This window comes from Camelus ferus, chromosome 14 (assembly GCF_009834535.1).
Source record: "Camelus ferus isolate YT-003-E chromosome 14, BCGSAC_Cfer_1.0, whole genome shotgun sequence".
In the NCBI taxonomy this organism is placed as follows: Eukaryota; Metazoa; Chordata; class Mammalia; order Artiodactyla; family Camelidae; genus Camelus; species Camelus ferus.
Window position 1 is genome coordinate 19,974,136 of NC_045709.1, and position 24,946 is coordinate 19,999,081.

Sequence of the window (24,946 nt, forward strand, 5' to 3'; positions counted from 1 at the left end):
CGTCTAGAGACTGGAGGATACTGGTGGTGAAAAATAGGGCAAAATGACCTGTCTCATGACTTTAAAACTTTATCATTGAAGTATGTCCAGTAAAGGAGAAAGTATGTAATTTCTCTTTGGTTCCGTTTTCTCTACTAATCAGTGAGGTAGGCTGTTCATTTATCTCACCTGATGATTATAAGGAACTCCTGGTCAAAATCACAGAAATTCCTCAAGGAATGGTTAGTCCTTTTTTTTTTTTTCTTCAGTCTTATACTCTAAACTGTAAAAAACAGACATTTTAAAAACATTCGGAGGAATCTGATGTATGGATCAGGTCCAGACAGCACCAGGGAATTACTGCTTATGCTATTAGGTATGATAATGGGGTTGTCATTGAATTAGAAAAAGTGTATAATTTTTAGGCACATACACTAAAATGGGGCTAAAATGACATGCTTTCAATAGTTCACAAAAAAAATTTAAAAATTGGGGTAGATGAAACAAAGCTGGAAAAGTCATGATAATTATTAAGTCTGGGTGATGAGTGATGCTATGTCTCTGCTCATCAATGTGTCTGAAAATAATGAAGAGCAATGAAAATTCCTACTAGAAACAGTATGTATCAGAAACCCAGGACTGTATGTCTACAAATGTTTATGGAATGCTGGTGAGTGAGGATGGAGGTCAATTGCAGCCCTTTGTGACACAGGAAGAATAGTCCCTCACTTTTCTACAGTGCCTGTAATTCACAGAACTTCTCCGAGCAAATTAAGCCATTTAGTGCTTGTCTAATCCCATGAGGTTAACAGGGCAGGTGGCAATTTAGTCTTGTTTTTAAGAGCAGGAAACTGTCATACAGCTAGGAGAAGTCAGGCTGAGACTACGACTCAGGCCTTCTTGGGAGGAGCTGAACCAAACAGCGGTTTACCCAGGACCAGGGGTGCCTGTATGGGCAAGGCTGGAACGGCAGGTCGGGACTGACCTGCAGGCGGCCCTGTCAGTCACAGGAGCCCAGGCTGTCTTCAGAGCAGTTGTGGAAGCTTCTGGAGCAAAAAGGATTCCCCTAGAACCCAGGTCGTTCAGAGGGTTGGCCTGGCAGTTTCTGTGGGTGTTGACTTGGGAAAAGCCATCGCACAGCGAGGCCAGTCAAGATACTACTGCCCCGCCTGGGTTAGAGTGGACTTGAGTGTCTTTTTTGTTGCTTGGATTTTTGACTCCTGCATAACCTCGGGTACGTCGGACATAATAAACAATCCATAGAGATTTACACCAATAACCTGGGGAGTAAACTGTCTGAGGACAGAAATCTGCTGATGATAAGGCGTTGGAAAGACCATGCTAAGGTCCAGATGTAGGTCTGGTACCCCACCAGCTGCTTTAATAAGACTTTGTAGACTTTTAGAAGGAAAAAAGATCTTAAAGATAACCTCCACACACTTATAATACTTCAGGCTTGAGACGTTGAAGAGTTTGCCATGGCCCCCAAAACCCAAAAAGAAATAGACTGAGTATAATAACTGCTCTGTGATGTGCATTTCCATACACACTTAATTAGCCCTGGAAAAAATTAGCTGTAATATGGAGTCTTCTCATTAAAGGCCATCCTTTTATAGATGTGAAATGCTGTTATTTCCCTGAGGTTTCTATTCGTTAACGTAACTTCGTTCTTTTCCCTGTGTTTGCATGTCTCCTCCACTAGGAACTAATTAAAATCAAAATGCTAAATTTTTGAATATGCATTTTTATTTAATATTTAACATTTAGAACAGGAAGGTATGGATGGAGAGACACTGGTGTAGGGTTTTTCCCAGATCAGGCAAAATCTGTTTGCTACTTTTAAGTTTTGAGGATAGATATTAGCGGGGGGAGGAATCTAAGGAAAAGAAGAAAATTTTTCTTTTCACGCATTACCATGGGCTGGACCAGGCTGCAAAGCAACATAGTGATGACTTCCTTTCTTTAAAAATAGGTATGACTTTTGCTCAAGTAATGAAGAGTCCCTTATCCTGGATGCTGACAGCAACGTAGGAAACAGAATTGAGAGCATCACTCAGCGCACGGCAGTAATAGAAGGAAAGAATAAGGTATTGTTTGTATAAAAAAAAGCATTGGGATATTTATTCCAAAAACACGCACTCAGCTTCCAGTTCTGGGTTAATGGGAGCCGGAAGTAATTCAAAAGCTCAAACAAAAATTCTGAGAGAAGAAAGGCAGTATGTCTTCAGACTTCGCAGACTGCTGGACTCACCAGCTGACCACCGGTTCCAAGGGAAGGGGCACGTGGTCCCAGTGGAAGAGGTGGAACCAGGCTCCTGAACATCCGACTGGTCCCCGTCAGTGGCTCTCGGCCCTGGCTGCATGTTAGTGTGCTCCACCAATTATTACCACTCTACCAACTATTTATAAATAAAAGATCACAGAATCTTTAAGGTGGAGCCCAGGGTTCACAGAAGCTCCCTGGGAGATTCTAACATAACCAGGACTGAGAATCTCTGGCATTTATCAAGTGGGATGTAAACAAGCAAATGCTAGTACAAGAGTGTAGGCTAAAATCAAATGTTCCCATTTCACCTAATGTCTTGTTTTCCCCTCTGTCTTTGCAAGGACAAAGCCTCACTCAGTTGGGGTAGAAAAACACACACAGTATATCAGATTCCCTGACCTGAGAAATGCAGATGAAAACCACCATGAGCTGTTACCTCCCACCTGTCAGAATGACTGTCGTCAAACAGACAAGAAGTAAATAGATGTGAGTGAGGATGTGCAGAACCCCTCGTCCCCTGTTGGTGGCAACATAATTGGTGTTATTATACAGCCACTGTGGATAGCAGTATGGAGGTTCCTTAAAGAGTTAAAAGCAGAACCACAATGTGATCCAGCAATTCCATTTCTGGGTAGAAACCCTTGAGGAAAACAAAAACACTAACTCAAAACGTATATGCACCCACATGTTCATTGCTGCATTACTTACAGTAGCCAAGATATGGAAACAACCTCAGTGTCCATTGATGGATGAATGGATAAAGAAAATGTGGTAGAGATACACAATCTAATATAATTTGGCCATAAAAAAGAATGAAATCTTGCCGTTTGTGACAACATGGACAGACCTTAAGGGCATTATGCTAAATGAAGTAAGTCAGACAGAGAAAGACAAACACCATATGACCTCCCTTATATGTGAACTAAAAAAAAAAACAAAAAACCAAGCTCATAGATTGGTGGTTGCCAGAGGCAGGAGGTAAGGGGGTAGATACATGGGTGAAGGGGGGGCAAAAGGTGCAAACTTCCAGGTAAAAAATAAATAAGCCATTGGGATGTCATGTACAGCACTGGGACAATCATAATACTAAAATGCGTATTTAAAAGTTGCTAAGAGAATAGGTCTTAAAATTTCTCATCACGGGAAAAAAATTTTAACTACATATTTTGATGGATGTTAACTAGACTTACTGTGGTCATCATATTGCAATACATACAAATGTTGAATCTTTACCTTGTACACATGAAACCAATATAATGTTGTCACTTATACCTCAGTTTAGAACAAAATTCCCTGACCTAACCGGGCTCTGGCAGGCATGGAGAAAAGTCCCTCTCGCACATACTTCGTTCACGCCCCCGAGCTTCCTTAGCCGTGGCGGGAGCTGACAGCTCGGGAGCCAGGCAAATCTCAGCAGGTCTCAGAGCTGGCGGCTTGTTTCTCTGTTGAATGAGTGAAAAATACACTTAAACATCTATTATCAGGCCCCAGGGGTAGGGATGCTTTAAAAAGGAAAAAAAATTGATCAAATCACCGCTTGCTGAAGTGTCTACTTACACATGCATGTCTTCATTTCGAATAATCTTAACACAGACACCATCTGCTTTAGTTTGGTTATGCTCGTGTTACCTGTTCAGCTACCTTCTTTGCGTTTGAAGGCAACAAGGTAGGTGGCATTGTTCTCCATGTAGGACTTGATTACTGAGTTTTGTTTGTTTGCCTTTTTTTTTTTTTTTCCAGTGGAGGTACTGGGGCTTGAACCCAGGATCTCAAGCATGCTAAGATCTACCACTGAGCTGTTTTCCCTCCACCACCCATGTAGGGCTTAACAATAACAAATCACACCTGGATTCTTCATTCTGTAAAACTTTGTGACCTATGTAATGCCTGCATCATTCTTTGGCAGGCCAGAGAGTGGTTATCTCCATTTTAAAGATGAGGAAAACTGAGGCAATACGATGATTAATTCAAAGTCATACAACTTAAAACTGGCATATGAGGTGGGGGAGGGTGTAGCTCAGTGGTAGAGTGCATGCCTAGCCTGTAAGAGGTCCTGGGTTCAATCCCTAGTACCTCCATTAAAAATAAGTGAACCTAATTACTTACCCCCACCAAAATAATAATAAAATGGACAAAGAGAATTTAAAAAACAAAAAACTGGCATATGAGAAACTCAAACCAAAGTCTTTCTTTGCCAAAATCTAGTGCTCTGCCAACTAAGCCAATACAGAAATTAGTTAAGGTGCTGACAGCCTGCCTGATAATATCGGCAGTCACTTGTTCACTTAGGAACAGTCGTTTTAGCTACAGGCATTGCTGTGGGTGGCTTACAGCTCTTTTTCTCTAATACAGATGAACTGTGGTTTAAAACGCTCCATGATGTGTGGCTCTAGGTAAGAGAGCAGCTTAATGACATACTTAAAGAGGAAATTCTGTAAACCTGAAAGTTTTAACTTGAGTGACACTACATGACTTAAGAAAGGAAACTGCCCCAGAGTAGAAAGCGAGCGAGTGGTCACGTCGTACTAGGAAACTCCAAGATGCCCTTGAGCTTGTCAGTGCAGGCTTGCCTTTTCCTGACCATACCAGGTGGTCGCACTGTGAACCGCCGGATAGTAAAACAAGAATTTAAGAGCTTCATTTCAAGCGTAGCTTCTAGTCCTATTTTGGTATCCCAGCCACCTAAATATACAATAGAAAAGAAAGTGGAAACGAAAAGACTAGGTGAGGTTTCTGCTTAGCCTGAACCATGAAATAGCAACCTGATTCCATATAGAGTAACTTTTAAAAGAAAAAAAAAAAAAAAGATGGGAGTAGAGTTAAGAAAACCTGGGTGAGAGGGAGGGTATAGCTCAATGGTAGAGCACATGCTTAGTATGCATGAGGTCCTGGGTTCAATCCCCAGTAGCCCTATTAATAAAAAAAATGAAATGAACCTAGTTACCTCCCCACTCCCATAAAAAAGCTTAAAAAAAAAAAAAAAGCCCTGCATGAAATAAACGTACCTGCTTTTTTTTCATGCATGCTTGAGCCAAATTTATTGTCTTGTAATTCTGTAGTTATACAGAGGTTTTAAATATAGACCTCCAGACACAGTTGGCCCTGGTGCCATCCAGCCTGCAGTCAGGAGCCGTGGGCTAAGCTCTGTGCTTTCTAGTGTGCATAACCACGTGCAATCAGTTCACCCCTCCGAACCTGAGTTCCCTCCTCCAGAAAAATGGAGCTCATATCTGACCTACCTCGTTTGCCTGTTATAAAGATTGTCATATATACCCTGCTGCAGTCCCCCAAACTGACTGAACATATGCAATGAAGACTGTTTGTGAAACTACTGTTTGCACTGAAAAAACTTTGAATACTCCTTCCAAACTATGTGTGTGTGCGCGTATATACATATATGCACACACACACACACACACACACATCCTATCAGTAACTAACATTAGACTATGAGTTATTAACTTGTCCTAAATTTAGAAGAATTTACTAATTTTACTTTTAGCATCTATAAATATATTTTTGTGTATGTGTGAAAAAAATCTAATGACAAATGGAAGTTTTGCTATCTCAGAATTCTTTGCACTGGTCTTTACAATTAAAACTGCTTTTATTTTCTGTACATTTTAAGAAAGCAAATTAAAATCCTAGCTTAGAGCACAGTGACCCCTCGACCCACAGGCATGTAGTCAGCACACCCAGCAGCCCCACTCCAGCCAGCAGTGGAGCGAGGTCCTGCTGGACCACCTGTTGGATTTCAGGGACAGGATTTTTCCCCTCACTGTTGTGTTTTGTTTTGTTTAACCCAAGGAAGGGTGCCGAGGACAATAAAATTCAGTTTCCTTATGGCCAAGTTTTGGCCTAGATTTGTGAAAAGTGAGTCATCAACCGGAGTTGCTGTTAGCAAATGTGCAGCTTCGGTATTGTTTAAGTGCAGTTGCCAGACTGCTGGTTTGTAGAGATGGAGTAGGAAGTAGAGGGAACCCTGTGTGAGGGGGAAAAAAAACAGGACATGCGTTTTATAGCATTAATTCTGTGAGGCTGGAAGATGGCGACAATTTAACGTCTTAGCAACATTCCCACTGAAATCGTTCTAAGGCTTCATTGAGAAGTGTGTGTGCCGTCAGAGACACGTCCAATCAGAGAAGCATGAGTACCTCGTCACAGAATGACAGCTTGGGTTCCGTTTCCCACACGCCACCCAGTTTTGTCTAGTTCTCACGTTCTGTTTTCCCATCAGTTGGCCCAAATGTGCCACCCTGAGATAATTTTAGATTCTTCCATGACCTTTACGTATCTTTTATTTCTCCCTGAAACATTTAAAAGGAAACTGTATTAGAAACATCCCGAGATTATTTTTAAAAGCTAGTGCTGGAAATTAGGCTGAATTACACACAGCATCCCATTCATTCTATTCCGTGAGGTTCCAACCACATTGTAGTAGTGAATCACTGGGTTAGCGAAAGGGAAGGAAGGAAGGAGTATGAATAACTTCCAGATTTACAGGACCTGACGACAGCTGTCATCAGCGTTCCTGGGCCATACAAAAAGACCCAGAGGATGGATTTTAAGGGTCTGTTGCTAATATCTTAATCCTTGCAGTCCTGGCCGGGCCAGAAGAGGCATCCAAAGTGTAGGTTCAGAACTAAGAACATTGTGGCAAATGGAAACTAATTATAGAACTAACACAAGCAGACATCCTTGAGAACTTCTTTTGGTATCCCTTATAACGTATGATTTTAATTTCAAACACATTCTGCAACTCAATCTTGAGTCTGAAATACTTTCTCCTTTAAAGTGATATTTAGTGTTCCAACTGTTTTACTATCTCCATTTTTTTTCCCCTCTTGAAACAGTATTTGGTTATGAGCACTGGCGATCAGATTTGTCCCCTTAACTCAGAAAACCTCTGTCCTGTAAAAAGTTGTCTTCGGTCCAAACTACACTGACCTGCAGTTCACAGCTGGCCTCCTTTTCTGCCTCTATAGAATCTGTGCATCAGTTGTCATATAATTTTGTTTTTCATGAAAATGTGCTTTTGATTTATAACTTAAATATCCTCTAGAAGCAGATAAATTTTAATGTTGATCACAGGTTATAAGTTCCATCTTATTCCTAAATTTTCCTTATTTTCAACTTTTGCATTATCAATCATATTTTAAAACCATATTACACTATCATTTGGAAAACAGCTTGCAGCTTGCATAAAACACTAAAAAAAAAAACTTTTTTTTAGCTGAAGTGTAGTCAGTTTACAATGTCATTAATTTCTGGTGTACAGCATAACAGTTCAGTCATGCATATACATGCATGTATTTGCTTTCATAGGCTTTTTCATTATAGGTTAGTACAAGATATTGAATATATAGTTCCCTGTGCTGTACGGTAGAAACTTGTTGTTTATCTATTTTATATATAGTAGTTAATATCTTCAAATCTCGAACTCCCCGTTTATCCGTCCCCACCCCTGGTAACCGTAAGTAGGAGTCAGTCTTACCTGCTGTCTCTCTTGTCCTTCCGGCCGCCACCAGCTAATACTTCCATTCTCACTGCCACCTACAAGCTCCTCTTCCAGCTACTTCAACGTCTCATCCATGACTCTGAAGTGGTAGATGTAGTCATTAAAAGGAACAGCTGTCCAGACTTTGTTACTGCCCACCTCTTGTCAAGATTAATAATCAAGATAGAGAACGAGACACCTGAGCTCACCCCATACTCTCCTCCACTGGTTATTTGCCTTCGTGAGAGTGTTTCTCTGACAAAGAGAGAATAATATACACCTGACCTTCAAGTAGGGACATTCTTCCCCGTTGCCTTAAAGTAGTCCTTTGAGGTTAAGAATAGGGGTTGCATCAGATTGACCTCCCGCTCCCTCATGTCATCTGGACAGTGCCTTCACAAACAATAAATGTCTGCAAAGTTGAATGAAAAATGCCACCCAAGGCAGACACTTTCACTTCCCATCCTTTCAATAATACACAGAGGCTAGGTCAGTAGATGTAATTGAACATCCAACAAACAGAAGAGGAATCATCATGAAATACTTACTGTAGTGAAAATTACAGAGAATTGGGAGCAGTGAACTTGCTGGCTAAAACAAACAGGCGTGTATTTTTTAGTCTTCCTGATCTGTAGGTTAAAGACAGAAATACCTTAACTTATTGGAAGGGATATGAGAACACAAAGTACCCACCACATTGCTTAGCAACTCAGAAAAGGGTTACGACTTCTTGTAGAATTTTTGTTACCGTCTTAGAAAGTCTGTCGTCACATTTCGGCCTCTGTGTGACTTTAGCCCGTGAGTCTCTGGGTCGTCACACTCCAGCTCGGACACTCGCTGGTCGACAATTGCAGAGTCTGTGACCAGTTTTGTGTGTCTGAGGAGACAGGCTGCAATGATTTATAAATAACTAGAGCAACCTTTTTTGTTATTTTAAATATGAAAAACTTATTAGCTTTTTATTTTTCATATATAGCATGCATTCCCTCTTTTGCACAATTGGGTTAAATTTTTTAATTCTCAATTTATTTCACACTACTAATCTTTATCTTTAAACGAAGACAGCAAGGGCAGTCTAAGCTGTATAATGTACTTTTTGTATTTTTTTAATTTTTTTTTTTTGGGGGGTGAGGTAATTAGGTTTGTTTATTTTTTAATGGAGGTACTGGGGGTTGAACCCAGGACCTCATGCATGCTGAGAACGTGCTCTACCACTGAGCTATTCCTGCCTTTTTTTTTTTTTTTTGGGGGGGGGAGACATCACTTTTTGCAACATCACAGCTTGGAAAGTGTTTTCGAGGTCACCCATTTTGATGACTCATGTTTCTGTGAGAGCTCATTTGCCAAACAGCAGCACTAAAGTCTAGTAAAACGATATTGTTAATTGGTAACGTATAGCTTCCTTTTGTAGAGCAGGAACGGACAGGCTGAGAGACTCTAACCTACAAACACACGCGAGGGTCTTAGGGAGCTGTCTGGCCTTCTCGGTCCTTGCTCACTTAGCACACCCGTCACAGAACCAAACAGCAAAGAGTCTCCTGTTGCCAAGTGGTGTCCACGATCGTGGGTCCTCCCAGCAGAAGGGCAGACCTGGGCCTCACCTGCCCTCTCCCTGACGTGGAGCTGACCACCTCGTTAGAGTAGGACGTGCCGGCCTGCAGCTCGGCCTCAGGTCGGTAATTGTTACGCCAGCAGCATCAGATAAATAAGCCTGAAGCCCTCGAATGAGTCGGATGTCGTAGCCCCCGGTCTCCTGAGGACCTGCTTTCCTGTTATTTTTCCATTCCTGCTGGGGCTCGGCGAGGAGAGTTTCTGGGAACCACCCCAACTGCAATGCTACCTTTGTTGAGTGATGGCACAGCCGACTCCTGCCCCCTCAGAAGGACCTGAGGGCTGTTCCAATGGTTCTTTGTTGTTTTCTTTTTTTTTTTTCAATTTCATTGCTTTACAATGTTGTGTTGGTTTCAGGTATACAGCAAAGTGATTCAGTTACACATATACACACATATATATATACACACACACACTTTTTCAGATTTGTTTCCGTTATAGGTTATTACAAGCTATTGAATGTAATTCCCCATACTATATAGTAGGTTCTCATTTCTTTTATACATAGTCGTGTGTATCAGTTAATCCCAAATTCCTAGTTTATTCCTCCTCCACCCTTTTCCCCTTTGGTAACACAGTTTATTTTCTATGTCTGTGAGCCTCTTTGTTTTGTAAATAAGTTCATCTGTATAGTTTTTTTTAAGGTTCCACATATAGGTGATATCATGTGATATTTGTCTTTGTCTGAGTGACTTAATATGATGATCTCTAGGTCCGTCCATGTCCCTGCAAATGGCATTATTTCATTTTTTTATGGCTGAGTAGTATTCCATTGTATATATACTACATCTCTATCCAAGCATCTGTCGATGGACATTTAGGTTGCTTCCATGTCTCGGCTTTTGTAAACAGTGCTGCTGTGACCACTGGGATGCATCTATAAATGGTTCTTTGTCTGGTTGCTAAAGTTGACTTTTCTTTTGCAGACGGCTAGCACCTTGGTTGTGGCTGATGCTAGAATTTCTGGAATCTACAGTTGCATGGCTTCTAATAAAGTAGGGACTGTGGAAAGAAACATAAGCTTTTATGTCACAGGTAAGCCACATACCCTATACTCACAAAAACAGCCTGGTGACCTCAGTCTCTCTTCACATCTTGTTTTTTTCTCTGAGTGCACTTGAGTGATTTTAATTTAAAAAAAAAGTTTTCCATAGAATTGTTCAACTTTGAGTGCCTTCATCCTTGCTCTCAGGAACAGTTTCTCCATCACTGGGTCTCCTAAAGAGGTATTTCCCTGAATTCTGTAGAGCTATTTGTGTCTGTCTCCTTCCCTGGCTGGGCTGTGAATCTGGGATCTTGTCATATGCATTTTTGAACCCCCTTCAGTACCTCGCACAGGGCCCAGCACACAGAGGTTGTTTAATAATAATCAAGGAAACCAGTTATAATATGTGTGATGACATTTTTTTTTAACCCAAGAAGTGAATTGTTTTACAACTTCAGTAATTCTGGGGGAAATGAGGCTTTCCTAAAGAAATCTGAAACTGACCTTCATTGACAATTATTCACGTGCTACTTTTTGGTAGCATTTCAGAATCTTTCACCTTAAAAGATGATGGTGTCTGCAAATCTGAAAATTTCCAAGGCACACAAATGGCACTCCCTGTGTCCCTCCATGGGTACAGGAAGGAAGTAAGAGCTCAAAGTATAAAAACAATTGCCTGGCTCCACACTCCCCCAATTTTCTGAGGAAACCTGGGCAGGTTGCCAACTCTCTGGAAACTTCGCCCTGTGTGAGGCAGGCCCTAGCAGTTGCCTTGAGTTCTCCAGAAAGAAATAGGTCGGTCCGATTTCATGAGAAGCGTGGGCTGCCAGCTTACAGGGAGACTTCTGGCAAGTTCACCAGCCCTCAGGGAAGCCGTCCACGGGAGAGAGCCTTGAACAGGCCCTCAGAGACCATCAGAGTCAGGGCAGGCGTCAGGGGCTGCTGGGCCACACGGCCCTGCAGTTTCCAGACGAGGCAGTGGGATGTGGGGAAGAGCAGTGGCACACAGCAGGGCCTCTGAAAACCAAGCCGTCCCTGTCCTCCCACGCTCCAGAGGTGGAGGGAAAGTCACACTGACACCGTGCCAAGTAGGACAGCCCTCTGTTTAGAGGAGGATTCAGAGCCCTTTCACACATTGATTCTCTAATCAATCGCAGATGATTGGGACTAATTAGGTCCAAAGGTTTGTACTGTGCTTTGTATTTGGTTGGAAACAAGTTACCACTCACGGCCGCCGTCTGCGTGGCGTGGAGTACCAAAGAGGGAGCCGTGCCCGTCCTGCACACCCGGACGCGTCGCCGCGCTGAGCTCGCCAAGCGATGCCGCGAGGCCTGTCTTTCTAGGAGGAGTTTTGACCCCACAGAAAGAAAAGAAATGTTCCGTGTATCCTACTATCCAAAGAAAGAAATGAGCAGGAGTAAATACGACAGATGAATTTACCAAAGCTCAGCCCACACCTTCCAGTATCGTGTCGGCCACATACGTGACTTAAAATTGTCTAGTAGCCATTTCTTTTAAATACAAAAGGGAAAAGGTGAAACTAATTTGATTTAACCTAGTCTATCCAAAGTACTATCATTTTAACATGTAATAGGTATTTTTTTTTTAAATATCACACTGCTTCCATTTTAAAAGCTGAAGTTGAAATAAAATTAATTGAATAAGATTGAGTTTAGTCACACTGGCCACATTTTCAGTGCTCAGCAGCCACTCGATGCCCTGTTCTGTACAGTGTTGCTCTGAGCCTCTGAGAAGGAAGCCGGGCTCAAGGTAGTCCTGGACTCAAGGTGGTCCTGAGGGGTTAGAACTTGAACAGGTAGATGGAGGACAGCCTTGTCCTGACACTGTCAGAGCCGAGGCGAGAGCGCCCCCGGAGGCCTGCGAGCTGTATGTCTAGCTTTAGCTGTTAGATGACTGCTTCTGTTTTAATTACTAATTTTCTAATGTGAATGAATCCCCAAACAAAAGTATATTATTTCTTCTTTTCAAAGAGTACTATCATATAACATTTTAGTATAGATCGTTTTCTTTTAGCAAAACCATTGAAAACCTGCAGTCATTAGATATTTTTAAGTATTCATTAAAGTTTGTGGATTTATAAGAAATCATTTTACCCTTCAGGCTCTTGAGAGCCTAAGAGCAACTTAAAAACTGGACCTATTATTAAATATCACAGAACCTATTATTAAATTATCAAAGGATTTGGGTTTGTCGTCATAGCAATTAACTACTTGCGAGTTCTGTCAAGCAAAGGAGCTGTTAAATATGTTTTAGCCTCCAGTGGACAAATAGACTTTCATGATGACCTGAAAGGTCAGGTCCAAATGTAGAATTCTGGGACTGCTCGGAGCAGATGGTGGCAATGCCTGGAGGTGCAGGGAGAGCCCACCCGTCTTGTCCTTTGGCTCCTGGCTCAGCCCCTGTGGCAAGCGGCCATGTACCCAGGTGGGTGGTCCCCAGCCCACACATCCAACTCTGCCCACACCTCCTGGTCCGAACAGTCAGTCTCCCTGGGCCACAGGAGGGTGCAAGGCTGGCCTCAGGAGGGCAGACTGACCAAAGAGGGGAGAGGCCTGGGACAGTCAGGAAGCAGACTCAGAGACATCTTTGCAGAAGGAAGATGAAGAAATAGGGGTAGGGCCCTGGGTGGGCATGCTCACTTGGCCCCGCAGACTCTATACTGTGGAGGGATACAGCCAGCACAGAGAGCCCTCTTGACTGGGTCTGACGGCGGTACTGGCAGAGGATGTACTGAGAGGAGGGGGTGTCATGCTCTTTTCCTTATTGTTCAGAGATCCCAAGAAAGGGGTGTCGAGGCCAGTGTTAACGGCAGCACCATCTAGCCTACCTGTACCCCTGAGTTCTTCACTGCTGTGTCCGAGATCTGTGCACAGTACTGCTGCCCAAAGGACCCCAGTGGATAAAGCTGATCACCTGCTGAATTCAGACAGAAACCACCTCCCACCACCTGATACTGTTTATAACCGTGCGACGGTGGGAAACTTTTCTAGATCCTGCTGAAAGGAGCAATGAGAACTCTATTCCAACATACCTAACTTGAAGTTCCCAACACTTTTCCTCTAGAAATGTAAGAGTTTTCATATTAAAACCAAGCACAAATTCATCCATTCAAGCCCCATTGCCTGGAACAGAATTCTTCGCTACCAGTTTTGAAAGATTCTAGTTTGGTTTGGTCACAATAGAGTAATTTACTTACATTGATTATTTCTAAAACTATTCTCTTTTTCTTAATCTCTGTCATGAGATTTATTCTCACTAGAGACGAGATTAAATACTCTTAGGACTGTTGCACCTTCCATGACTGTTTTCTGAAAAATGAATGTATGTTTGTTTCATGTTTATACTTGACCTAGTACAGTTACTGTTTTGAAAGATGTGTCTACGATGTAACTACTCTAAATCAAAAAATCTAAATTTGGATCTTTATTGATCCTCATTTCAATTACGTTGCCCCTTCCTTAAGATACAATAACAGAGCTGCCTTCCAAATTGATGCAAACTAGTTCACTCTGGCCATTCACATCCTTGCCTGCTGCTTCTCCAGACTTTGCGGTTCACTGGTACGTAGAATCTATTTGCAGCCAGCAACAGTTCCTAGTAACCCCTCACTGTCTTTTTTGAGAATGCTATTTCTATTCTTCAGTACAAGTAAAACCTTCTTATTTCTACCCGACAAATGAGATAACTTTCATTCTTTTCATTTCTTTGCTTGTCTCTTTCATGAGCTCAATTCACACATTGGATCCAGTCATGTCAAAATGTTCACCCCTAAATGTGCCCCTTTGTAAATAGATTTCACCTAACCTTCAGTGGAATGTCTCCCCTGAGCAAGGGTTGACTCTTCTCCACGGCACCTTCTAAGACGTGATTTCTGTCAGATGGCTGAGTGTCTGCTGGTGCATTGACATCAGCTCCTGAAGTGTGGGAACATTTCTTGTTTTCACTCTGAGAGTTAGAAGGCAATTCTTTCTCGGGTCTGTTTTAGTACTCAGGAAAAAAAAAACAAAAAACCTACGTAAATTAAGGGAAAAAAATCCCTCTGGATTCATTAACTAGTTTAGGACATTTTATCATCTTCCATGGATCAAAAAAGAATAGCAGAGGGTCTATGCTGAGAAACGGGTCATCATTCTAAGAGCTGTCTGACAACATAAACCAAATTCGCCACCGAACAGTGTCTCCTGTGTGAGAAACCTACCGGGTTCTGAGTTCTTTTCTTTTCCAGCGTGTGTGCTTTTGTTGTTTTGCTGGCACTCAGCATGACCATGGGTGTGTTAGCAATTACTGAGGGTGAAACAGGAACAGCACTGCCTTATCTCCCTGGTTTCCCAATGTCACTAAATGCATTTTATTTTGAGATTCCTGGTGGTGCTTGGCAAAGATAAACAAAATCTTCCATCAGGAAACCTGTGAGCTATTTCCACAGGAAGTTTCAAATCACTAAAGTAAATAGGAACTCTCTCCACGCTCTCCGTGGTGTTACTTGGGCCCGCCTGGGTTCTAGCCACCGGGATGAGACTTCGCAAGTGGAAGTCCGTGGTCTTTGCAGACATGACTGGGTAGCAGCTCGCGCACAGTGCTTCTGCCCGAGTATCTGTGTAGAAGCTGATGGCTGATGTCTTACTCCTCGTGCTTGGAAAGCGTCCCAAGTGTAAAAAGACGCTGAACTAGAGGGGGCGATTTCTGACACCTTGTTGTTATGTTAAAAATGACGGTCAGCTGCTTCAGCATTTTCTGGAACATTCTTAGAGTTTCATTTTAAAAGCAGGAAACCCACCATGGGCCTCCTCTCTCTCCCGTTATTGACCACATCGTAAGCCACTCCCCGCTCCCAGGTTTCAGATGAATACTTTGGCATTTCTTCAGACGTGACACTTTATAATAAAGCCAAAGCCCAGAAAAATCAGAAAAACAAGCAAAGTGGGATTTAGGAAAGAGTTGATATGATGTCTAATTTTGGACTATTGTCCCCTTAAGGTTTAAAGGTTTCTTTATAGCTTTGTGTGCAAAGGATAATAATAATAATAGCATAACATAGCGCTTTTCATCTTCAAAGTACTTTGTAAAATGTTGGCCCCAATTCTTTACTTAAATACAGATGCGCCACTAGTAACTAGCAATGGGAGGGGTCTGAGAGCAGGCCAGTTCAGGGCCAGTAACCAATGATTTTCTAAAATCCTCTGGTGAAATGGTCCAAAGGGAGACTAAGGAACGCTGAGTGGAGAGGCTCAGTGATTGTCCAGGTGTAGAAAGCTGAGGAGGAGAGCTCATCAGGTGCGGCCAGAGGCCCTGAGAAAACGGACATGCAGGTTAGCCAGAAACTGACCTTGGAGAAAAGGACTTCAAATGATGCAGTCACTTTAAGAAAACGGTTCATGTTTGTTGAGAGTAAATTTGATTTAAAAATTATTTTCCCTGACGTTGCCCCTGCTCGGGAATCTGGCAACTCTTCCAGATTCGCTGTCCACATTTTCAGAAGAAATCTTGCTCTTTTATGTCTGAGTAAAATAATCACCATCAAAGGAGCCCTGAGAAAGTGAGCCGACTCCTCTCTGCCCCTCAGTACCCGCCAAGAACAGGGAAGGCGATGGACCAGTAGCGGGAGGAGACGGTCAGTCCAGCTGCAGGACACTCGGGACGTCAGTGGGTTTTTTACTGGAAAAGTTGAGGATTAAAGGGTTGACTGTCAGGACTGAAGTCCCCTAGTGTGGACCTGGGACGTCCTGTTCTCACTTGTTCACAGCTCATTTAAATAAGTGGCTGTAAAAGCACGTATGGTTTTTAGCATAAACTCCTCTTACACGACTTCCCTGTTTTGCCCACGCGCCAGGAGGAGTCCTGGACATGACCAGGAATGGAAGCGTGCCGCTCTGAAGAGCAGCTCTGGGCAAATACGGAAAACGTACATCCTCATTACGTCCTGTTTTGCATTTCCTGCCTCACTTCTGATGGAACAAACTTGGTTGGTTCCTACCTGCTGTTTCTGCTCAGTTCCCCTAAAATAAAAAGACAAGCTCCCCCCTTTTACTGCTGATACCCAAAGAATTCGTGTGGGAACCGTTCTTCAGATCTTTGGGGATCTCGTGATGAGATACCGTTTCAGGAGCAGGCTGATTTTCCTGCGGACTCAGGTTCTTTATTCTTATCTTACAGACGTGCCAAATGGATTTCACATTCACGTGGAAAACATGCCTACGGAAGGAGAGGACCTGAAACTGTCTTGCACAGTTAACAAGTTCTTATACAGAGACATCACCTGGATTTTGCTGCGGACAGTTAATAACCGAACAATGCACCACAGTATCAGCAAGCAGAAGACGGCCGTCACTAAGGAGTACTCCGTGACTCTGAACCTTACCATCAAGAATGTTTCCCTGGAAGACTCAGGCACCTATGCCTGCCGAGCCAGGAACACGTACACAGGGGAAGAAGTCCTCCAGAAGAAAGAAGTTACAATTAGAGGTGAGCACTGCAACAAAAAGGCTGTTTTCTCTCGGATCTCCAAATTTAAAAGCACAAGGAATGATTGTACCACACAAAGTCATGTCAAACATTAAAGGACTCATTAAAAAAAAAAAGTAACAGTTGTCTCATATCATCTTGATTTATTGCCACTGTTGCTAACTTTCCGGCTCAGAGGAGAAGCTCCTCCCAAAATGAGTTTGGAGATAGTAGGAGTAACAATGAGCCCCGGCCCCAGCTCTGGGCGCCCGTTCAGGCCGTGGGGGCCGCTCCCTGGGGCCGGCCTGGTGCACGTTTGGATTTGGATGATCCCTGCCCTGCGTTCTCTGTGTGCTCTGCTCTTTGCTGTCTCCTGCCTGATAAACCACCACCTGGGACTGACCCTTTCCTCCCACTTTGATGCCAACCTCTTTGTTATTTTTGTGTGTCACAGCTGCAAAAAACCGAATAATTTAAACAGAGGCTGGTGTCTGCCAAAGATGGACACGAATAAGTTCGTTTTCCAGCTCAGAATGAGTACAGTTGAATTTGAGACTGTCGGACCTCCGCCGGGTTTTATGTTGTACTGTTTCACCTGCTCTTGATTTGTAAATAGCACCTGGATAGCAAGTTATAAAGCTTATTTATTTGAAAATGCTTTTTTTTTTTTTTTTTTTTTTTTTACAGTAAGCACGTTAATCTTAAACTGGAGCTTCTAAAATGGGCCCCAGGGGTGCAAGGTGTTGGTGTCATTCAAAGGGATTAAAGCTTTATCACAGCATGAATTATGAAAGTCCACCCAGGTCAGGCCCGCTTTCCTCTTCTGCAATTCCAGTTGCTAGTAAATGTCCATTAAAAAAAATCTGCTTTCGCCATATGCAGAAGTTAACAGGATTTTTTAAAATGGGGATTAATGGCAAAACTAGAGAAGCAATGAATGCAGAGTCATTTAAAAACGCATACCATTTGTGAATCAAGAGAGATTTGTAATCTCTTGTGTTCAGCTTACATTTGCGGGGAAAGTGACTTTTTCACCAATTTAATATGCATGGTTCTGTTGTTTTCATTTATGATTGATCATTATATGTGACTCACATGAACTACTGGAAAACAAACTATAATGACCAAAATAGCCCCGGCCGAGAACACAGTGGCTGAGCTGTTCAATAGGAGGTGACAACATGACAACTTTCCAGGCTTGGGAACTCACCAGACTGTTTCCTCCTTTAGGGAACAGACTCTGTCCCACGGCTAAACTTGTCTTTCACATGGGAATTGCTTGTCAAGTGTGAAGGAGTAAACAATAGCATTTCCCCAGAATGCCAGGTTTACGGAGCCCCAAATGCACTGAAAACAATTAGTAACCTGGAAGTTGTCAGCCCAGAGGAAAGAATAATCAATTGCATCTGGAAATTTTACCGATGGCTCTTTGGCTCGGGCGTCTTTGTTCATTATAAGTCAGTGTGTTCCTTCGGGAAACAAGGCCTCAGAACCCCAGGGTCTGGGGGGCCTTGGTCTTTATGAAAGCTGGAAAAGCAAATGCAATGGTTTAGGGGATTGCTTTGGAAAAACGTGGTGAATTGGACATGCAAAACCTGTCATTTCCTGGAGAGGGGAAGGGGGTCCAAATTTATAGAAGAGGATTTTCAGTACTCTCCAGGAGATGATTTTTTTAAGCGCCATAGAGGAATCAATTGTTCACGATGTAATTATTCCTTTCAGAGAGTTTCAGAAAGAAAAAAACAATTTGGTAGGTTTTGTTTTTTATTAATTTGTCTCTGGGTGTGAGAAGAGAGGATTGGATGGAGTGGAGGGCTCGAGGCTGGTTCCTCAGTCCCTGTTCCAAATGGAGAAAAGAAACTATGCATTTGTGGGGTGTGACACATCTCTGGGGCTTCAAAAGAACTTGCTGGGAGCTATCTTTGGCTTCTGATAACCAGCAGAAATAGTCTGTTAATTCTGATTTTCTCAGTTTGAAGGGATCAGCTTCACTTTGTCCCATTTTAGAATGCAGCGATCCATTTCCATCAGATAACTTTGGTTTGAAAATATGGGTTCCATGTCCCTTCCTTACTGAAAGTGCCCAGATGACTAGAAAGCGGGAGTTGCTAAAACGATCCCTTTGGTGATCGCTTATTTAGAAATTTGCCCAAAATGAGACTTTTCACCTAGGAGAACATTTTTTCAGAAACGGGTACAAAGGAAAAATAAATCGTACTGCTGTATGTTTCAGACATGTTTGTATGAACTTTGTATTTAATTCAGAGTCCTCTGTTGATTCTGCAGCCACTCTGCTGCTTCTCTTCAGTTTGTATAGAACAGACAGGGCCTTGAGGTTTCTCTGTGACATTGATGTTACAAGAAAATGTTCTCTTTTATATAAGCACTGTTTTCCAGTTCACCTGTCAGGGAAGCCAAATCCTATGTGTTGATGATATTACAGTTTGTAGCCATGAAAAGAATTTGGGTGTGACAGGCCATGTATTCAGACTTCCTTTTTATAATAAGACCTACAGGCAATGGTAGATTATTTTATCACATTTAGTGCATGGGAAATAGCAGATGTGTTAGGAGAAGCTACCACGAGTATAACTCAGAGAACTGGCTCTGTTCTGAGTTTTAAATGAGATATGCCAAAGTGGGCTTGCCACTGTAAAAGATGCTAAAGAGTAATATAATACTGTTCTTTGTTATCTTGTCATGTTTCGCTGATTTGTTTGAGGTCTTTACTGTGTCAAAATGTCAAAATTGTAATGATCAAGTGTGTAAAATTTATCAAAATTGGAGATTTTGATACATGGCTGCGTTTTCAATTAGGAAAAGCTATTTGACAGATTGGACAGGATGCAAACACAGAAATATTAAAGCGGGTCTGCCTGGGGCGCATGCTAGACCAGGAAAGCTACACTGAAACAGGCAGAAGGACTGTTGCTCTCATCCGTTTCACGCTATTTTTGAAGAGTATAAACTAGCACTCCTTCAACTCTCTTCTTTGCCTTCAGATTTCATTTTGTATAAAATGAGAAAAGACGAATGATAAACTATAGAATCAAAATTGAATGAGAAATCTGTTTCTCCTAACAGATAATAACCCTGCCATGGTATACTCTGTCAACATGTTATGAGTCATATGGTAATATACTTTTTAACCTGAGACTTCTCAATTGCTTTAATAAATGCTAATCCTGAGAGTTTCCCTGCAGGAATAAAAACAGAGAGGTTTGGGGACTCAGCAGAATTCTGCAGGGACATGGAATCAAAGCCATCGAAAGGTGTCATCTCTTATAGCATTGTAATCACTCCTAAGCTGCTTTCACAGTTTTATTTAGTACAATAAGGTGAGGAAATCAAAAGCGGTTAGAGAAAGCTCAGACTGTGTAACTGAAACCAGTGACGCAGAATATGTTAAGTTATGCCAAAACTCTCTTGATTTCTATTCCAGGATTTGCAAGGAGGTGGGGAAAGGATGACTGGGGAGGGTGGGAAAGACTGTAGATGTCTTTATTCTTTTACCTTGGAAGCTTGAGTTACCAAGCCCGCACCCGCGCAGCTAGAACGTGCACACACCAGCGGGACTGACGGACTACTTCATTACGACAGGCACACTGTGCTCGCGGGGCCTCGGGGGTGCTGCTGTTCCTGTGTGCGATTTTAATGTTGTAATGTATTACATTCTAATGTATTAAATTCATTTTGTTGTACTATATTGGTTGGCATTTTATTAAAATAAATTGTATTGTATCATATTTGTATGTTTTAAGAGAAAATAATATAAAATACAATATTTGTACTATTATATAGTGCAAAACCTACAAATCTGTGCCTCTGCCTCTTGAATTAATCCTTTGGTCGCTTGCATTTGGGAAGGGACTGGAGGAAGGAAACAATCAATAAAGCTTTCAAAGTCCAAGAGCTGCTCCCGTTTGGTCTGCTGCCCTACAATCTAGGCTGCTGACAGTGGAGTAGCGCAGGCGTGCCCTCACAGACACAGCAATAAAAGCATACACTTACATTAGTGCATTGCTGTCACTCTGCATATTTAGGTAAACGTTCATTACAAGCCTGTATCCAAAAGTCATGATCTTTTTTCCTTTTTAGTTCCTAAAATATCATACAAAATCCTTAGGTTTTAGGAAGAGCTTCTCTCAAAAAGGAAGAAAAGTAGTTGGCCAGGCAAAAACCATGATACTGAAATCTAACACTACAGAATTCAGTTCTTGATTTTACTCAGTGTTCTAACAGATTTCAATTTATTATAGTGACTTAAGAGGAAGCAGTAGGTTAACCATCAAAGAGAAATTTAGGGAACAAACTGTGAATGAAACCTTACAGTGGAGTTTCACTCTTGTTCCATATATTTTTAAAATGTTGATATGCGTCTGTAACAAAAGCATAAAATTGCGGCGTAGTAACAATCCCCTTTCTTTATTCACTAGATCAGGAAGCGCCGTACCTCCTGCGCAACCTCAGTGACCACACAGTGGCTCTCAGCAGCTCCACGACCCTAGACTGTCATGCAAACGGCGTTCCAGAACCCCAGATAACCTGGTTTAAAAACAACCACAAAATACAACAAGAACCTGGTAAGAGACTTTTTTCCCCTTGTGTTTACTCTTTCTCCTTCTTCCTTTAACCTTCCTATCACCTCCTTCCAGTTTGTTGAGAACCCCTTGCTGGTAGAGCTGCAAAAAAACGGGGCTCCGGTCTGGGTTTAGATCACTTCAGGTGAGGATTGTTTGAGCCAGTTCTTACGCAGACATATTCCTAAGCCTATAGAAAGAGCCTCATGGAATCTGCTTTAAATCGTGCATTCAGAAAGAAACGCTAAGAGCCGCTCAGAAAATATTTCAGTTTGTGACAACAACAGAGAAAGTAAATCCATTCCTTGGCTTGCAGTATAACAGAGTTTGGAAAATATATGAAGTTAAGAGCAGATTTATCATCTTAGTTCACCTATACCGATGTTAATGATTTTGTAAAAAGAAGAATATTTTAAATTATGTTTTATCATACTGGTTAAAAAAAGACATCTAAACTCATGGTCATGTGTTGATCTTCTTTCAACCAAAGATATATTTAAAGACAACTAGACTGAAATCAGAAAGTAGAAACAGTACCTATTGTGTGCCTCATGATCCCATGGTTAAGTAAGATTAAAATGAACTTATCTGTAAGTTTGATTAATAATTACGTTTATATTGAAGATAAACTTGCCATTTATTTCCAACATTCCAACACCCTAAAACATAACTGGCACATGGGGTCATCCTTCAATGTGAATCCTCTCCTCTAAATGAAGTCTCCACTTGAGTTTGATGCACCAAGAAAGGTCCTGGTGTAACATCTCCAATTTTCCAATATCTACAAATACCTTAGGAAGGCCTTACACTAAGCAGGTCCAGAACTAATCCCACAACACCATTCTTCTCCTCTTGCATGGACATCAAGTACTTCATCATCCACGCTAGGAGGTGACCCCTCTCCTTCCGCCTCTGATCCATCAGGCTGAGCAGGTTGGACCCACTAAACACAAAACGTGTCCCGGTCCATCCTCTCCTCTGCTTACTCTTGTCAGTCTCTCGGTTCAGGTGCTGCCCATCCCCTGGACATCCGCAGGGCTCTCCTAATTGGTCTCCCTGCCTCCCCCTCCTTTCTTTACATCTACTTTCCACTCAGTTGCATAAATTGTCACTTCCCCGTTTTGAGCCTTCCATTGGCTCTCCATCGCAGGACCGGGTTCACGCATCTGATGAGGAAGACCCTCAGCAACACGCCCTGCCTGCAGCTTACAGCTCTCTGCTCGCCCTCCCCGGCCTTGAACTTTAAATTCCAGCAACTGCCAAACTCATAGATCACGGCACATGTTCTGCTGCTTCATCTCCCACGCTTTTTTTGTTCTCGTGTCCCCTTTGCCTGGAGAAGCTTCCCTTCCTCTAATCCATCCCTTAAGACAGACTGGACGTCTTCTGTCCAGAAAGCCTTGTTCAACCCCTGCGAAGAGGAGGCAGGTCCTCTGTGCGTCTTAGGATCTGTGAGCATTTCTATTCTCTCACTGAGTTGTTTTCTGGTCATCAGTTCATGTGTGTCTGTATGATCTATGCCTGTTTCTACTGCCCTCTGACTGCAGTGTCATGACTTCCTGTGGACGCTCTCTTCCTCTGTGCGAATCCTATCACACTCGCATCCTGAGGACCAACAGTGTAGATACCACAGTGCATGGTAATCGATAAATGTTTCATGAATGAAAGAATGAGTAGTTTTCAGAAAATCTTATTCTATCCTTAGCAAGTTCACTTGGGAGCACAAATGCCCAGACTTTGGGGGAGGAGAGAGGCTATACCATAGAATTTTAAAACTGAAGGGATCTTTGGAATATCTTTAGTTCCATTTGTAGAAGAGAAAATTTAGGCACAAAGAGGGAAGGTGATTTGCTCAAGAAGACACACTATTAAGATGAGTAATTTCATAGAACGCTAATCCCTTGAACAATTCTACCAAAGTAAAAGGATGAATGAGTATGTGAGTTAGTAAACAGCTTGTGAAACAATGGCTGTAATATCCTCCCCCTGGAGATTCAGAGTTCCCATTAGTACATTAAAGACCCAAAGAAGTCCCGTAGTGAAGAAACCAGGTAAACCATGGTTTTACGTTCTGTATTCCTCAAGTGTACTTGATCACAAAATGTATTTTATGAAATGTTTTTATAAGATGTTGGTTCTTTGAAAGTAGTAGATTTGGCTTACATTCAGGTTTCATACTTTGGATGTGGGTTAAAGAATTGGAGTTGAACCGACTTGAAAGCTCACGACCACCCTGGGATTAGAGGAAAGACAAGGCAGTTACTGCAAATGGAGAAAGACGGTGAGGCGCTGGGAGGGGGTGGTCCCAGCATCGTCCTCAGGGGGCAGAGAATCTGGGCGACTCAACTGTCCTTACTCTCTGAGCCTCTGTTTCCTTATTCACAAAACTGGGATAATACTGACCACATAGGGATGTGGTGTGATTTAAACACGTTAATATAACTAAGCTGACCTATGTCATGGCTTAGTAAATATTACCTTCTGACCCACCTCATTGATACAGAAATTGGTCAATGAGTTGTCAGAATTTATTGGGTGGTTTCAGAGAGTTAATTAATAAGTCAGCTCAAATGTCAAACGACTCTAAATCTAACAAAGATGTCCTCTTCACAGCTTTCTTTGTTCTTCTGAGGGTCAAAAGAAGAATATCTAAAAAGAGTCATATAAATTCTTACATAAAATCTTTCATATATATCATCCTAATATGTCATATTATTAGCATTTTTTGAGTTCAGCAATACTGTGTCAATTTTCTCTCTCTCTCTCTCTCTCTCTTAACTTTACTCTCTAAAACTAAGGTAGCTTTTTGGAATGGAACTTCTTAGTTTTCTGGAGATAATCTTTCTTACACGGATACGGTGTTTGTAAGGTTTCATACGTAAGATTCCCATCTGAGACGGCAAACTCAGCAGCCCAAGCAGCACGCTCCGTGACCGTGACCCGCGTGTCCGTGCGTGTGGGCGTCTTCAAAAGCACCAGTTCTTTCTATAGTTATTTCTTTTTACAAATCTGTAAGTAAAGATTATGGGCAACCAAAGGCCCATCCTTGACTCACTAGTTGTTCCCAAGCTGACAGGGAAAACCATCAACATCACCCCCCGAAAAAGACGGAAAACTAGTTCACTGTGTCCGAAGCCTCTGGAAAACTCAGCTGAGTTTTAAAACCCTGAGAATAAACTACATCCTTTGGAGACCTGAGATGCATCCTTTGTATGAAGCCTGGCGACCCAGAAAGCACTGACATGCGATCCGGCGAGTATTTTGGTGGCCCTGGCTCACGGCTGGGATGGAGCCCACTATCACGGAAGCAGGGCACGCGCCAGCGTTCCCGCTCCAGACAAGCAGTGGGGGAACGCCTGCCTCCAGAACTCAGGGGGGTCGGACTTCTTCCCGCCCTTCTCATGTCCTTTCAGGGAAACCCTCAGTGGGGCACAGGCATTCTAGGGAAAAATACAATTTCAAGAAAGTTCTGTGAAAGCCAAGTAGGAAGTTCTTGGGATTAAAGCATCAAGCAGCAACAGGAGGGCCTCTAAGCATGCAGCCCAGGGAGTCATGTGCACAGCAGA

The 24,946-nt window shown here is 42.4% G+C and overlaps 1 protein-coding gene and 1 long non-coding RNA gene across 2 annotated transcripts in view; one reads left to right on the forward strand and one right to left on the reverse strand.

Annotated features, from left to right (window-relative positions):
* The window catches only part of FLT1 (fms related receptor tyrosine kinase 1), a 159,816-nt gene that overhangs the window by 75,473 nt on the left and 59,397 nt on the right, over positions 1-24,946 (forward strand). The window contains exons 11-14 of the mRNA XM_032496382.1: positions 1,952-2,066; positions 10,280-10,388; positions 16,513-16,821; positions 21,237-21,383. Of these exons, the coding sequence (XP_032352273.1) occupies positions 1,952-2,066; positions 10,280-10,388; positions 16,513-16,821; positions 21,237-21,383 (680 nt within the window). The remainder of the gene's footprint in view (positions 1-1,951; positions 2,067-10,279; positions 10,389-16,512; positions 16,822-21,236; positions 21,384-24,946) is intronic.
* LOC116668588 lies at positions 3,559-8,408 on the reverse strand. The gene is made up of 3 exons (XR_004325779.1): positions 8,291-8,408; positions 7,740-7,842; positions 3,559-3,687 (listed from the first exon to the last, which is right to left on the reverse strand). It is a non-coding gene; the product is annotated as an uncharacterized LOC116668588 (long non-coding RNA).